The sequence below is a fragment of the Protopterus annectens genome, chromosome 2.part1, assembly GCF_019279795.1.
Source record: "Protopterus annectens isolate FY-2018-M chromosome 2.part1, PAN1.0, whole genome shotgun sequence".
NCBI lineage: Eukaryota > Metazoa > Chordata > Ceratodontiformes > Protopteridae > Protopterus > Protopterus annectens.
Genome location: NC_056729.1, coordinates 1746443317 through 1746460725, shown reverse-complemented (window position 1 = coordinate 1746460725; position 17409 = coordinate 1746443317). Strand labels below are relative to the sequence as shown.

At 45.1% G+C, this 17409-nt stretch overlaps 1 protein-coding gene across 1 annotated transcript in view; it reads right to left on the bottom strand.

Annotated features, from left to right (window-relative positions):
• Nucleotides 1–736: 736 nt before the first annotated feature.
• The window catches only part of INTS11 (integrator complex subunit 11), a 519827-nt gene continuing 503154 nt past the window's right edge, over nt 737–17409 (bottom strand). Inside the window, exon 16 of the mRNA XM_044063605.1 lies at nt 737–907. Coding sequence (XP_043919540.1) covers nt 842–907 — 66 coding nt within the window. The 3' untranslated portion in view covers nt 737–841. The remainder of the gene's footprint in view (nt 908–17409) is intronic.

Genomic DNA, 17409 nt, shown 5'->3' with positions numbered 1-17409 from the left:
TTCTTATCTACCTAGTCTCCATTTTTCCTAAAAATTAAAGATTTAAAGAAAGAAAATACTTGCAAAAGGCAGTTACTTGTGGTATTTAAAATCTAACAACTATTTAAAACAATCACAATTTAGTGGTTTACTAATTGTCTGGCTGAAGGTCTACTATGAAAAAAACAATAATATGTGAAACAGTAAATGCCACTACAAAGTTAAAATGTTCCAAGTTTGATAAGGAAAGCGAAGCACTAATAGAAAGAAGAAATGAAGATACCTAGAAAGGTTAGCTATATGACTGTCTCACACACTGAGGGTCTACGAAATGCTGGTAAAAGATCAGCACAGACCTTCACACGGATATGAGCACAGCTGATAACAGAAAAGCACCCAACACTGGTAAATACAAACCTTATAATTTACTGCTATGCAGATCCTTCTAGAACATCCAATGTTCTGCAAGAGTCAGCGAAAGGTAAGAGTTTGGAGGCTTAGTAAAGAGAAATGCAAATAAAACGGATACGAAATATACTACAGATACACTTAAACATAGCAACTAAATGCTTGGTTTCTTCTGTATTTCTTCTGGTAATGATGTACTGTTTGAGCCACTAAAGTATACACTAAATCTGTGACCTGTATGAAACTACATTTTACTCACTTCTAGAAAATTAAATCTGTCCTTTAAGAAATAACAAATGCTTCATAGAACTAACAGACCTAAACTTTTATAAATGACTGACAACAAACATTTTAATCAGTTATTTTAATAAACATATTTGTTAAAAAATCAAATCAAAACAAGTGGGTAATTTTGCTTCTTCTTCTCCATCCAGCTAGATTCAACTCCGCAACACTAAGTTGTGCTTTGAGGTAATCCTTTTCGAAGCAACGTGGTCAAATAACTTCCCAACTCCTCATCCTGTCAAAATAATAATGAAACAAGTTTACAGATAATGAATGAATAATGAACTGAAAAATATAATTAAAATAAAATTAAAAAAAATGACAAGTTTTAGAGATTTTCTCCCCGGGCCTCAGCTGAGAATGTGCCCAATCACGTCAACTACATAAATACATATATATATATATATATATATATATATATATATATATATATATATATACACATATGTGTGCGTGTGTGTGTGTGTGTGTGTGTGTGTGTAAATATACATTCTAATTAGTTAAAAGGTTGCAGTTACTTGTCAGAAAATGATTCTACCATTGCGGTGCCTTTTATTGCAAGGCCTCCAAAGAGAAATAATGTAGAAATGGTTACTTGACTGACTCATGAAGAACCATTGCAAAGTTATACTTTCCAGAATAAAGCATCTCCTGTAAGAGTACCAAGGAGCCTTTTACAGTACTATATCTTCAATTACATAGCAATTAGCATCTAATGCATGCAAAACATCTAGCCACAAGGAGGTTTACTAACAGCAGACCCCTCATCCACCCAGTAACGGAATAGGGGTGCTTCAGGCAGCCGCCTGCAGTGTAAAACTCCTATCCATAAACATCACAAAAGAGAAACAACATTGCAGGAGCTTTAAAATGCTGTATTAGTAGCAATTTCTCCATTTTCACCCATTTTGTCTACAAACAAGCAAAGTTATAATGCATACTACGCTTCTTAAAATAAAGTAAATGATGCAATCAAAACTGCACTTTCATATAATAGCAATGCATATTAATATAGTGGAGACACACCACTAGAATACTGCACTTTCATATAATAGCAATGCATATTAATATAGTGGAGAGACACCACTAGAATACTGCACTTTCATACAACAGCAATGCATATTATTATAGTGGAGACACACCACTAGAATGTACATGGGGGGTGTACTGTAGTATAATTTCAAAATAGATGATAAGGACAGGGGATGCATATTAAAAGAATTGTAGTCTGGGTATGTAAAATCAGTGACTTCATATTCCGTTTTCCATTTTTTTTTTTTTTTTTTTTTTTAAGTGAGCTTCCAGCACATGCCCTGTCCTAATTTGCATACCCAGAATACAGTGTTTTAGCATACATATTTTTAACCTTATTACCCATCTTGAAATGACTTGGTTTGTCTTTTTGTGTTAAAAAGATAGTTTACTTTCTCCATTATAATAAAAAGCAATGAGACTATGAAAATGCCTGCTTGGGCTTACATTTCTAGTGTATTTTTCTGTACACAAGCCTATTGTGATGCTGTATAATTCCACGGCAGTTTGCTTATTTAGTGTATTTTTATGATTTTTATTTCAAGGACTACTTTAGAGTTTTTTTTAATACTTTAAAATAATCGGGTTTACACTGAGGGAGACCTCAGTGTGAAATACTCCACCTGAACAAGTTAAAGGGTTGAACACCAGACTGTCTGCAGTACCTAATTCCACACACTGGTGGAGCTGTACTGCATCTGTGTGGAGTTGGGGGCTGCTTCTGACCTTGCACATGGTCAGTAATAGGGATGGTGTACCTCCAACATCTAAGGAGATAACCTGTTTCACTTTGTTTAAACTAAATAAAAACAAATTCCCTGGCACACCTCTCAACTGTCTCTGATTTAGCAGGATGTCCCAGATTTTCTATTTTATTTTGCTCTGTTATAAAAATGTTTTGACTTTTGGCAAGTCAATGAACATTACAATCAGTGCAAGACATTACAAGTTCATACTTTTTATGGTTCTGATAATATATATTACTGTAAATCTTCATTCTATTAACTTAAGTCAAGTTGAGAAAATAAAATTGTCCCTTGTCTTGGTCTTTGTCTCTGTCCTTGATTCTTGAGCAAAGAAGTTACAAGCGTAGTTCACTGGTGGTATAGAAGCCCATACAACTACGTCGCTCCTCTTGGACAAGTAAATGCAACAGGTATGACAACCATGGTTCCCATCATGTCTGAATTTACCGGGACACTCTACAGATGGACATGTGGCTCTGAATGCCTCTTGCCAGAGCAGTTTCAACTGTATAATGAATCTGGTATGGCAGGCAGACTCTCTGCTTGCAGCAGCAGTTCCATCTTCTAGACGGAGCTCTCTGCAGGGAACTTTGGCAGGCCCTTGGGTAGACTCACAATATACTCAGACGACGTAATGCGGTTCACTAGTATATGTTTCTGAACTGCATTATTTTGCCTGGGTGTAGTGGTTCCCCGCTGAATTCAGTACCTAATTTGTGCTGGAAGGATGCAGGAAATAAACTACAGTAACAGAACATGTCAGAAAAGGAAGCCAGGATTGGGGTGGGGGGATGGACAGAGGGTTCACAAGCAGATGTGTGCGGGTGAGGAGCAGTAGGCAGTAGGGGTGCTGCCATGGTGCCCTCTGCCTAGGGCAACATTTCACTTAAGGCAGGCTTAGGACAGAAGGAAATATTAATTTACAGAAAAGGTGGTGGATGGATTGACTACAGCAGACTTCCTTCAGAGGTAGAATAATCAAAGTTGTAATAAAATTAGAAGTTATGTACTCACCATAACATTCCATCTGAGTAGGTGACTTCTCTATCAAATCCCCCAAGCCCTAACTGACCTCAGATTGAGTTTACCTAATATAACATTACCAAAAGGTATCTCAAAGATGCAAAAACTCTTGTTGTATAAATCCACCTTATAATGAGAAATGAAGGTATGAGGCGAGGCCCAAGTGGGCCCAGCGCATATATCATCCATATATAATGGGAAATAAATGCCATATTTGCCTTGTAACCGAACGTGGAAGAACTAGCCCTTGATGAAAGAGGTCTGTCAAAATCAGAGAACCACTTGACATAGGTGCTGAAAAGGATCCATATCCCAGGTCAGTTGCCAAGAGATTTGCCTTTACAAAAAGGTGGTGCAGTTCAGAGTCTTGGAAAGGATAATTGCTAAGCTTAAGGTGCCTATCTTGCAAGGACAAAGTTACTTTATACTAAAATATGAACAGGAACCAGGGTGAACCAGATAAGATTTGAGGCTGAGACGGGCAATGAGGATCATCCTGCTCCCCCTCTGCTATGCCTCTTCTGCAGAGGCCTCCATCTTTGGCAGTGGAGGACAGGCCTAAGGAGACCGGGTGGGCGTCTCATGCACCAGAGCTGCCGGTGGGGAAGCAGTGGGGAAGTAGTGCCAAGAAGAGCCGAAGGGTGGCGCTTGAGGAGAAGCCAAGAGAGGTTGCCCCCGAGGCCCAGGTGGCAAAGCAGAGCGAAGAAGGATAGAGGATTCGCTCGTACGTTGAATCGGTGAATGGTGCCACTGAGTTCAGACCCAAGGATGGTGGATTTTCCCAAAGACTATGTTGTGCCACAAAAGCTTTGGTGTGGAAGTGCCCCATTTGCAGACTCTCATTGCTCCTCGACAGCCCACAGGGACCTGGTTCCTCCCTCCTCTGTGGAAGACTACCAGGACGTTGTCATGTTGTCTGTCTGGATCGCAATAGTCCCCGCGCATGAAGTGCTTTGTTGGATGTTGCAACGGGCCAGGGAGCACCATTTCTTGCTATACCTTATGCACTGAGGTCTCTGGAGGAGTTCCATGTTGCTTGACAATCTTGCCCTCGCCCAATGCCCCCCACCTCGGAGGGCGGTCAAGGCCCATGGTCACCATGGCTCGGGGGCGTCCATGGTAGAAGGGTCTCAGAGACTGCAGCCACCAAAGAGGGGAGTCCTTGCATGTGGGAGTCCTGCCTTGCTGACCGCCATGAGACTGTTGGAGAGGGAACGGACCGGACCGCACTGTTGAAGAGGGGTCATTTGAAGAACCCGCATGTGTAAGCGAGAGGAATTGAATTTAGCGAATAGCTGTCAGCCATTGAAACCAGGGGAAGCTGCAGTCGGAAGCGCCAGGAACGTTGCTATGGAAGCACACTATGAGCTGGAGAAAGCCTGTCCTACAGCTGGAGGAGGAAGGTCTACAGATCTTGTGTGGTGGTACTATCCCTTTAACCTATGAAATCTATGTTGTGTGTGTGGTGCAGTGAAGATTTGATGCAGTTTGTTGGTGATAGCCAGCCTTGGGGCTAAGGAAAGTAGTCCTAGTTGAGTGATGAGATGATGCGATGATGCCAGCCAGGGACCAGTAGCCCAGGTACGGAAAAAGACCTGTAATCCTGAGTCTGGGGTGGGCCTAGTACTACTAGAGTGGGCCATGAGAACACCCTGGGGGGAGAGAGGACGAAGGGGAGGACTGAACTGGTAGTGACTGGCTCCAGCCGGAAGGTGGGGGAACCCTGGACCGCATCTCCCATCCGAATCTGGAGTCCTTGCTACCCTTGAGGTCGATAGAGCACATCCAGTCGCTTCCGCAGAGAGGGAGTATAGATTGCAGGGTGACCATCCGAACTTTGCTTGGTTACCGACAGGTTCAGCAGGGGCTACTTAAGATCGGTTGTTCCCCCCCCCCTTTTTGGAAAAAGAGAAAAATCTAAAACTTAAACGTCTGAGGGACTGCTGCTGGGCTCCCTTTTTTCCAGCAGCTGCCCTCGAGATAGCTGCTGCCTCCCCTTGGTCGGTGGTGGTACATCTGGGAGGGCTGCGCGGACTGGGGACTTTGCTCAGGGAATGGTATAACTGGATATCACACAAAGCACCACCGGGTCTGATGTGATTTCAGCATTACGCAGGACAGAAATAAAGTACTTTGTAAGGTGGTACAATAAAAGTTAACAGAGAAGCTGTTGCTTGGAAAACCTGGTTGAGTAGGTCGTTATAATGTCACCATCTGCCTCTGTATTCTTTGTTTACAGATATAACTGCCAAGTCAAAAAAGTGTTTGCATTCTGTGAACTATTCACCATGCACTGTAGTGATTGTCTCAAAATGTACTCTATGTCTCTATTGTCTTTTCATACTGTTGTAATAGAACAAGAAGTTATGTACTCACCATAACGTTCAATGTATGTAGTCCATCTCGCCTTACATTCTTACCCTTGGGTTCGGAGCTGAACCTCGACTCCGACTTGGCCATACTCTAGCTCAAAGTCTTCAATTGGCTCATGGCTAAGAGGTATCCCATCATGCAAAAGGCCTATTCCCCAGATCTTGTTTGCTGCAAGCGCACACACACACACGGAGAAGAACAACAACCCCAACACAAAGGACTACTGGCACATAGAGACTACACCTCCTGGTCCTCAAGGAGTGGGTAGGAGGGGGGTTAGTAAGAATGCAAGTCGAGATGGACTACATACATCGAATGTTATGGTGAGTACATAACTTCTTGATGTTATGTAGTCCAATCTCGCCTTCATTCTTACCCGTGGGACAGAGGCCCTAGCACCTTGACCTTGGGTGGCTCAGTGAAAAATACTCTTGAGCACTGTAGAACCAAAGGAAGATCTGCCTCTAGAGACCAGATCTAATTTGTAGTGACTAATAAAAGTATGAGGCGAAACCCGTGTTGCTGCAGCACAAAAACCATCCATAGACATCCTAGCCTGAAGTGCAGTTGAGGTAGCCACTGATCATGTAGAATGAGCCTTCACTTTAAAGGGTAATTCTTTGCCATTGGAAGCATAAATAAAGGAGATGCAATTGGAAATCCAGCGAGACAAGGTTACCTTAGAAACAGGAACCCCAAGTCTAGTGTCTGAAAACGAGATAAACAGTTGATTTTATCTCCTGAAATCTTTTGTCCTATGTAAATAGAAATGCAATTGTCTATGAACGTTTGGCTGATGAAACTTAAATTCTGCCTTGTTAGAGAATTCAGGAAAAAACACAGGCAACTCAATGGATTGGTTGATATTGACAACAGAAGCAACCTTTGGAATAAATGCAGGATTGGTTCTTAAGGAGACCCTATCTTTGTGAAACACCAAATAAGATGGCTTAATTGATAAAGCTTGGGGCTCAGATACCCACCTAGCTGAAGTTATGGGTACCGAGAATACTGTCTTCCATGACAAGAATTTAATGTCACACGTAGCTGCAGGCTCAAAGGGAGTCGAGGTGAGCTTCTGTAAAACAAAATTGAGGTTCCATGGCATTACTGGATCAACGACTGGTGGTAGGAGTAACATTGTCCCTTTCAGAAAGGCCCTACAAAGCCTATGAGCCATAAGGTTGGGCTCATTAGCAACGTGAAAGGTAGAAATCGCTGCCAGTTGCACTTCAATGGTTGCTGCAGTTGACCCCTGACTGAACAGTTGAGAAAGAAATTCTAATATTGCCGAAATATGCGCTGTACAAGGATCAATATGTCTTTCACGGGCCCAAATGGAGAATCTCTTCCACTTACTGAAATAAATCTACCTGGTAGAAGGCCTGTGGGAAGATGACAGAATGTGGACCACTTCCAGGGAAAAATCATGAAGCCTGACTAGGGATGGAACTGGAGCAGCCAAGCTGTCAGCTTGAGGGTCTGGATGGAGGGATGGAACTGTCCTGACATATGAGTCAGCAGATCTGTGTCCAAAATCCAGGGATCGTCCATTAGATAGGGTTGAAGGAAGGGGAAACTACAGTTGTGTACACTTACCATAAATGTAGATGTTCGAGTGTACTCACTGTTGCAGTCATTACATTTAGGTTATCCTGCTGGCAGGTTGCCCTCAGTCAGCCTGAATTCCAAAGTCTTGGGTCCTGCGTCAGTTGCTGCCACCTCTTCCCTGACGTCAGGTCGCCAGGGGTATAAAAGATGCAGCCAACGCCATTTTATTTAGTTTTTCTTGCCCCAGATGTCAGGTGCCCCCAAAAGGGTAGGCTAAAATTAAGTAAATAAAATATACATGCACCAAAATAAGTTTTACCTTCATCTATAAGCAAATACACCACCTAGGTTGTATAGATTAGAAAAGTAAAGATAAGTTCCAGTAAAAATAAGGGGGATGGCGGGTGGGTAACCTGGACTGCAACAGTGAATACACTTGAACATCTACATTTATGGTAAGTGTACACAACTGTACTATGTTCTTCGTGTTTCACTGTTGCAGTCATTACATTTGGGTTGAGTCCCAAAGCTATGGTTGGGGGGCTGGAGCTAAACAGCATTAGGAGCGGCTATGAGGCCCTTCAGAACTGCAGTAGCAAAGCCTGCCCTGGATTTAGAGTAAAGAGGCAGATTGCAATGTTTTGTAAAGGTATGCACTGAACTCCAAGTAGCAGCCTCCAAAATGTCTTTGGTTGGTACTCCCCTGAGAAAGGCTGCAGAAGTGGCTGCCGCTCTGGTTGAATACAGCCTAATGCCCTTAGGCACTGGTTTGTCATGCTGTGAGTAGCAGAAACAAATGCAGTGACCTATTCACTTTGAAATAGTCTGCTTGGAGATAGCCTTTCCTTGTGATGCTGTGGCATATGCCACTAGTAATTGCTCTGTCTTTCTGAAAACTTTAGTTTTGTCCAAGTAGAATCTAAGTTGTCTGTGTACGTCCAAAGAATGCAGAATTTTCTCCCCCTTGTTCTGTGGATTTGGATAAAAAAGTTGGCAAATGAATTGTTTGGTTAAGGGCTACAATGGATACCACCTTAGGCATAAATGTAGGGTTTGTTCTCAGAGAGACCCTGTCTGGATAGAAAATGATAAAGGGTTCCACAGCCATGAGAGCCTGTAGCTCTGAAACTCGTCTTGCAGAAGTTATTGCTAGGAGAAGAGCTGTTTTCCAAGATAAGAACTTTATGTCCGCAGTAGCAGCTGGCTCAAAAGGAGGTAGGGTGAGTTTTTCCAAGACATAACTGAGGTCCCATGCAGGTGTTGGCATTCTCCTTGGAGGCTTTAGGTTTTTGGATCCTCTGAGGTACTGCCTTAATAAAGGATGAGAAAAGAGTGGTGGCTCTGTATTGTAATGAGCCAAAATGGCAGAGGCATGGATTTTCATTGATGAGAAAGATAGGCCTTTGTCCAGCATCTCAGTTAAATATTGCAAAATCTGAGGAATATTTGGGACAGCTGTATCAGTTCCTTGAGCTTGGTTTAAAGATGAAAATCTCTTCCATTTCCCAGCATAGGATTTTCTAGTACTAGGCCTTCTGGCTTCTAAAATGACATCCATCACAACTTTACTGAGAGGTGTGGTTTATATGGCTACATTATCCGCCATGCTGCCAGGTTTAGGGTCCTGAGTTGGCTGTGCAGAATCTGATTGTTTTGCTGGGACAGTAGATGAGGTATTTGAGGTAAGGTCCAGGCTGGGCATTGGGACAAGTTCCTTAAGATCGGATACCAGTAATGGTGTGGCCAGTCTGGGGCAATCAGAATCATTTTTGGTTTCTCCTGCCTGACCTTTAGGAGTACTTTGGGGAGGAGAGGCAGTGGAGGAAAGGCATAAACTGATAGGTTTGTCCAGTTGAAAGATAAGGCTTCCACTTTCCAAGCTTGTCTGTGATAAGTCCTTGTGCAGAATCTTTTTAGTTGGTAGTTGTGAGGGGAGGCAAATAGATCTATGTCCAGGCATCCCCATTTCCTTGTTATGCTGAAGACTTGTGTTTCCAGCTGCCACTCGTGGGGATCCATGAGATTTCTGCTTAGTTCGTCTGCCAGAGTATTTTCCTTTCCTGGCAGGAATTGTGCCTGCTGATGAACTTGGTAAGTCAATGCTGTGTCCCATAAAGCCATGGTTAGTCTGCATAGGGGATAAGAATGAGTTCCCCCCTGCTTGTTTATGTACCACATGACCGTGGTGTTGTCTGTCTTTATCAGTAGCTGTCCCGGATGAAGTAGGTCCTTGAAGGCTGTCAGGGCATTTTGAACAGCTAGCATCTCCTTTTGATTGAAATGTAGATGCTTTTGGTTTGTGGACCAGGTGCCCTGAATGTCTCTTCCTGCCATGCGTGCCCACCAGGCATAATCTGATGCATCCGTCGTTAGGCTCTGCCTGGCTGGGGGTAGTGAGAATGGCTGTCCCCTGTTTTGGTGACAAGCCTTTGCCCACCATCAAAATTCCTGTCGCAGGCAGGGTATTAGAGTAATCATTGTTTCCAGACTGTGGCAATGTTGTGTCCAGACACTTTTTAGGTATCACTGAATTTTCCTCATATGCAGTCTTGCATATGGAATTAGTAGGATGCAGGATGCCATGAAGCCCAAAGCCTGCAGAATTTTTCTTGCAGATAACTGGGCCTTTGTTGCCATTTCCTTGAAATAAGTAGTCAGTTGCCTTTGTTTGTCTGGAATGAGATAAGCCATCTGGGCAGTTGTATTTAAGCTTGCACCCAGGAATATTATCTCTTGAGAGGGTACTAGTTTTGATTTTTTTTTTGTTGACTGTGTACCCTAGGCATGTTAAAAGTCTTATCACAAAAGCCAGATGCTGTAGTAGAATGTCCTTGTTCTCTGCTTGTATGAGGCAGTCGTCCAAGTAAGGATATATTTGTATTCCTCTTTGTCTGCAGTAAGCAATTACTGGTGCCAGGCACTTTGTGAAGACCCTGGGCACAGTAGATAAGCCAAAGGGCAGTGCAGAGAATTGGTAATGCTATGAGCCAGCCTTGAATCTGAGGTATCTTCTGCATGACTGTCTGATTGGGACATGCAGGTATGCCTCTTTTAGGTCTAAAGTCACGAGCCAAGCCTTGCTGCCCAGCATGGGCAGAAGCTGCTGTAAGGTCAACATCTTGAATTTTGGTATATCCAGGAAAGTGTTTAGAATAGATAGGTCCAGTATTGGTCTCCATGCTTTGTCCTTTCTGAGTACCAAGAACAGTCTTGAGTAAAATCCTTGTCCCTGCTCTTGCTGTGGCACTTGTTGAATTGCCCTCATGTCCATGAGAGCAGCGACTTGTTTTTGAGCCTCTGCCCATTGATTTTTTGGCAGGTCTGGCCAACCATTTGCCCTTGGCAGGGTATAGAAATGAAACTTGTAGCCTTGTGACACTGTCTAGAACCCATTTGTCCTGGGCTATAATGTGCCAATTTTGAGAAAAAAGTGCTAGTTTTCCCCCTAAGGGTGCTGCCAGAAGATAAGTGCTTGGTGCAGGCAGGGGGAAGTCATTGGGACAGTTTCTTGTATGGTTGTGATTTGTCTTCTCCACCTTTGGAGGTAGATGCACTCCACTGCTTAGACCTGTAGGAACCTTGCGGCTGTGATCTGCCTCTAGGGCGTCTGGATCTGCCCCTTTGAGGTCTGTCTGAGACTGGAAAGGACCAATTCTTTGTAGGCCAGTGTCTGCTAAATCTAGATGGCTGTACCTGTAAGAAATCCTTGACCATTTGCATAGATTTAGCTTTGTCTTCCATTTTCTTCAACACCTCTTCTGCCTTAACACCAAACAAGGTATCATGTTGTAAAGGAGCATCTAATAATTTCGCTTTAACATGGTCAGGCAGATTTTGTTCCTTTAACCAAGCATGCCTCCTAATAACAGAACCCGTAACAGCGGCCCTGCAGGAGGCCTCCTGAGAATCAACCCACATTGTAAAGTATGCTTTCCAATTTGTTCAGCTGCATGCAATAAATCCTGCATTTCTATGATTTCTGCACATTCAGAATTTGCCATCATTTTCTGTTTAAGCAGTGTCATGATATATTGCTGATATTTGAGCATATGAAACTGGCAATTTAAAGCCCTTGTAGCCAAAGTAGCAGATGTGTAAATCTTTTTCCCCATCTATCCAGTGCCCTAGAATCCCTGTCAGAGGGGGTAGGGTTTTTTGCAGTAGAAGCCTTGACCCCTTTCAGACCCTGAGAAATAGTTTCTGGGTCTGCAGTAGGGTTTTTGAAAAGGAAATTATGAGAGTCAGAGACCCTGTAGCATCTGTCCAGCTTAATAGGAGCTGGAGGTAAAGAGTCAGGGGTCATACTAGACTCCGAGAACACATCATCTACAATGTCTAACACAGGTGGAATAGCTAGAGGTCTGTGTTGAGGTAGTAAAAGGAAGTCTCTGAGCCTTTTCTTAGATTCTGAAAAGCCTTGGCTATCCCAGTGGAAGTGCTCCCTCATGGTATGCAAGGTTTCCCCAAAAGAGTAGTCCTTAGGAGGAGAAGCTGAAGGAATTGACTCTCCAGCATCAGAATCCTCATAGGGAGGAAGAAAATATTCCTGATCAGAAGAGGAATCAGAAGAAATGGAAACCTGATCTAAAGATTCATAGTCTGTCTCTTGCCTAGGCCTCTTATCAGGAGGGGGATGGGAACCCCTGATCAAGGTAATTAAGTCTTCGGCCATTTTGAGCATCTGTTTTTTGGGCATGGAGGCCTGTCCTTGTGGCTGGTGAACTTGTTTCTTTGCCTTTAAAGGTGTTTTAGCCTTTGTCTTTGAAGTCGATTTAATATATAATTGTTTGGGTCTGAATACACCCTTGGAAGCCGATGCCTGCTCAGCAGCTCCGGATCCATCTGAGGAAATAATCTCAGAGGCTCCAATACCTTGAGTTTCCAGCGGCCTGGCCGACTCCACATGGGAGTCAGTAGCGGCCTGTGACTCTAAAGTAGCAGGCGTCAGGGGCTGCGAAAGCGCCTCACTGAGGACTGGCGAATCGGTGACTTGCTTAGGAGAAGTTTCCTCGTCGGTTTTGGACCTCGGCTGCCTGTCTTTTTCTTTTCATTTTTTGTGAACTCCGGTAGTCGGATGGCTATCCGACGACATTGTATAATTAAATCTTCGCCCAAAATAGCTTAATGCAAAATGTAATGACTGCAACAGTGAAACACGAGGAACATCCACATCTGATGAGGCCAGAGTGGGACAATCAGGATAATTTTGCTTCCCAAAGACTGTGCTTTCTGAATGACCTTCGATATCAAAAGAAACGGTGGAAAGGCATAGAGAAGACCGGAGGGCCAATCGTGAACCACAGCGTCCCTGGGTTTCTCCCCCTCCAAGGGGATAAGGGTGAAGTAGCCGCTGCATTTGGCATTGAGGGGGCTGGCAAACAGATCGCAGCAAGGCTGACCCCATCTGCGGAATATCTTCTCCGCAACATATTTGTTCAGGGACCACTCATGAGGCATTAGGATAGCTCTGCTCAGCCTGTCGGCAATCACGTTGGACTTCCCCGGTATATGCGTTGCAACTAGAAAGTGTTGGGAAGACACTGGTCACTGCCAAACTGGAAGTGCCTCTCTGTAAAGGGGGTATGATTTGGTTCCTCCTTGCTTGTTCAGATACCATACCACTGACATGTCTGAGTGGATTGCAATTGCTCCTAGAGGGAGAAAGCTCTGAAGTGCTTGCATCACTAATAGCACTGCTCTCATCTCCAAGACATTGATATGCAAATGGGTCTTGTGATCCTACCAAGTGCCTTGGACTGTCCTGCCGAGATAATGCGCCCCCACCCGATCTGGGAAACATCCGTGGTCACAGTGGCTACTGGAGAAGATGGGACAAAAGGCTTTCCCACGTTGAGATTGTTGGCCTGAAGCCACCAGCATAGACCCTGCTTGCACGTGATCATAATTAGAATAGAATGGGAGAGTGGAAGATACTGTAATGACCACTGGCCGAAAAGCAGCCACTGAAGAACCCTCATGTGTAGTCTGGCAAGGGGAACTAGCATGATCGTGGGAGCCATGGTCCCTAATAACTTGAGGACTTGCCTTGACCTTCCTCAATGGTAGTAAGGCGTAGACCTGCTGTTGTAGAGCCTGAATTCTCTCTTCTGGTAAGAAGGCCCTCATGAGCACTGTATCTAGTTCGGTGCCGATAAAAGTGACACGCTGTGAGGGCAACAAGGCAGATTTTTCCCAATTTAGAGTAATTCCTAACCTTTGGCACAGTGTAATGGTGGCTTCCCTGGTCTGTAACAGTAGATGCCTGGTGGTGGCAGAAAGGAGCCAGTCGTCCAGGTACGGAAACACTTGGAATCCCTGACATCTCAAGTGAGCCATTAGCACTGCCATGCATTTGGTGAACACCCTAACACCCTAGGGGCTGTGATGAGACCAAAGAGCAGAGTGACAAACTGAAAATGATTGGCTCCCAGCCGGAAGCGTAGATGACTTCTCAATGCCCTGTCCATCTTGATATGGTAGTAAGCATCTTTGAGGTCAATGGAGCACATCCACACATCTTTCCCTAACAGAGGGAGTATTGACTGTAAGATGACCATGCGGAACTTGGACTTTTGTACATGTAGGTTCAATCGGCTGAGATCCAAGATGGGTCTCAGGTCCCCTGTTCTTTTCAGCACTAGAAAGAATCTGGAGTAAGTCCCTAATCCTACTTGGTCTGCGGGAACAGACTGGATGGCTTTCTTTGAAAGCAACTTTTCTATTTCTAAAGTTGCGGAATCCCTGTGACTGGGTGGAACGTCTGGAATTCTCTTGGTTGGCAGGGGAGGAGAAGAGAAGGGAATACGATAACCTCTGGAAATTATCTTTAAAACCCACTCGTCTTGGGTGACATCTTGCCAGGCTTCTGGGAATAAAGAAATGTGACTCCCGACTGGTTCCAGAGACGCACAGTCGGGCCTTCCTTCAGGAGAGCTGGTAGGGAGAACCGTGAAAGGAATCACGGTTCCCCTGGTTACGTGGGCCTCCTCTGCCTCTAGGGTGGCGTCTACCTGAATTTCCACCCCCTCCCCTGCCTCTGGAGGGGGAATCATTTTGTGTGCCCTGAAAAAACCTCTGCGACTTCCTGAACCACATTTTCCCACCCTTCTGGCCCTTGGGGTAAGGTCTAGAAGGCATGGAAAAACAGACTCCCACAGCAGATAGGGTGTTTCCTTCCTGCTCGCATCTAGTGAGAGTGTCCTTCACCTTGGTTCCAAATAATGATGAACCGTCAAATGGGGCACTGTTGATCGTAGACTTGAAGGCCTCTGCAAAATTACACAGGCGCATCCAGGAGTGTCTCCTAAGAGAGACTCCGGAACCCGCTGTCCTGCTCACTCCGTTGGCTGCGTACGTGATCAGCCTCATGGAGGAGTTGGTAAGGGAATTTAGAGTACACATGTGTGCACTGACCTTCTGTGCCACGGCATCAGAAACGTTACCCTGTAGAGACTCTCCTAGCTCTTTTAGGAGATCTCTCTGGAGCCTTGTAAAATGTGTCAAGTAGTTCAGCGACAGCAGAGTAAAGGCCGCTGAGGTAAACACACGCTTCCCATACCTGTCCATGGCCTGGGACTCCTTTTTAGGCGGATGTACGGTAGACGAAGTTTCAGCAAGTTCCTTCTTGGTGGCTGCCGCCACCACCGTGGCATCTACTGGAACGCCTTTTGTCAGATACTCCTTGTCTGTGGGAGCGGACAAAAACTTATTGGGTCTCCTAGGGACCGGTTCCACAGTGTCAGGAGTTTCCCACACCTTTCGACAGATGAGATCTAGTAGCTCATCAAAAGTGAGACAGACCCAGGAGGCAGAAGGTTGAGACCCAAAAGCCTTCAGGAACACCGGCTCCTCATCAGAAGGGGATTTGGAGGGCCAGCCGCCTCTCTACTTCAAGATCTCAAGGATATCTGAAAAAGAGATATCTTCAGAAGATGACTTGGGGGACCCCTCTGACTCCTCAAGGTCGGTGTCCGACATGAGAGACTCATCCGGGGAGTCATGTTTCCTCTTATGCAATATCTTTCTGATGGGCTCCTCAGGCAAAAACTCCGGGGAGACGTCAGAAAGTTGGGGACCACTCATGGAGGTATCTTGTGGCTTTGGGTCTCCGCTGTCCGGGGATAGAGAGTGATCCGAAACTGACACCTGTGCCGGAGGGGGCAGAGTGTGTCGGTGCTGTAGGATGCAGCTGATGACCTGGCCAGCACGCTACTCATAACCTCGAAGGCAGATCCCCCCGGCTCCGAAGGCCGACTAACCGTAGAGGATATGGTAGTAGCCCTCGGGGCCTAGGAGATGAGGTCCAAAGCAGATGTTGGGTCCAAGCTCACCCGAGCCGAAGCACCAAGAGAAAGGCTCGGAACCGATGAAGATCAATCTGAGCCCTCCCCCTCAGGTCCATCCAGGGAACTGTGGACCCTCGACCTCGTGGATGGAGCCGACAGGATCAGAGTGGAAATCAGAACCGAGAGGCCAGGTGAAGCTACTGGAACTGACCTAACATCACCCGACGGAACTGACAACTCTGGCTCCGAAGGCCGAGAAAGGCTCAGACGAGGAACAGCAAACGATTAAGGGGCCATGGGCTCCGGAGCCGACTGGGTCGGAGCCGAAATCAATTTGGCCAGCACCGATGATTTGAAGCAGTTTCTTCACCACACTATCAACGTCCTGATCGGAAAGGGTCCTCGAGGACCTGGAGGATATAGCTGGAGATCTCGATCTCCCTACAGAGGGAGACTTACGTGAAGGAGAACCCAGTTGAATAACTGGAGACCGGCTCCGAACCAAAAAATCTGTGAACGGCTCCGAAAGGCTGGGAGCCGATACAGACTTACTCAATACATTACCTTCTGTCGGCACCGAAGCCAATGGAGCCAAAGAAGGAGAAGCTGTTCTAGCAACTTTCTCTGGCGGTTCCGAAGAAACAGACAGAGCCGGAGAGCGCTTCTTAGCAGTCTTTTTGTCCTATTTAGCTGGAGAGGATATGGCATTGGAAGACTTAACCAAGTCTTCCTTGAAGGAGTGTTTAAGCAGTCTTTTCAGAATGAGCTTGTTCTTCCTCTCCTGTAGCACGCGGGGACTGAAGGAAGTAACAAAACAATTAGGACTTTTAGAGGTGAATAGCCCCAAGCAGTACACACACACGGAGTGCCTATCAGTCAAAGACATTTTGTTGTTGCATTCAACACACTTTTTAAAGCCCGAAGGCCTGTGTTCCTTAGACATGCTGAATAAAGGAGTACACACACAGGGACAAGTACAAAACAACACGTACACACAAAAGACCTAACTAAACCCCGTGCAGGAAACTAGAGCCTCTAACTAAAAGAGGCCTAGTAACTGACGGGAACAAAAACTACAGGGAGGATTAGGTCCTCTAAATTAAACGGGTCTAGCCCGGGAAAACAAAGGCAGGATAACATCACTACCAGACACGACAAAACACTAGATAAGCTAATAAGTATACAGGAGGCATAAAACAAAAAGACCACATGGAAACAATGGGGAGGACTAGGTCCTCTAACTGAAATGGGCCTAGCCTGTGGGAAGAAAGGGAGTGAACAGGATACCTATAAACGGCCAACAAAAAAGCCACACAACCAGCAACAGAGACACGCACAGTAGCTATGAAAATAGCTTTTTTGAGCAACAAATAGCCAAAAATTTAGAGAAAAGTATACTTAGCCACGGCCAAAAGCGAGACCACGTCTGAGCGTAATGAGCGGCAAACGAGATCTGGGGAATGGGCCTGCTGCATGATGGAATACCTCTTAGCCACGAGCTATTGAAGACGTTTAGCTAGAGTATGGCCGAGTCAGAGCCGAGGTTCGGCTCCGAACCCAAGGGTAAGAATGAAGGCGAGATTGGACTACATAACATCAGCAGTTACTGACAGTCATCTTAGTGAGGGCATGACAAGGAAACTTCTAGAGTTTAAAACTTGACTTTACTAGCATGGAGAAATCTGATGCCACAAAGACTTTCATTGACTGTGAACTGATTTGCAGTG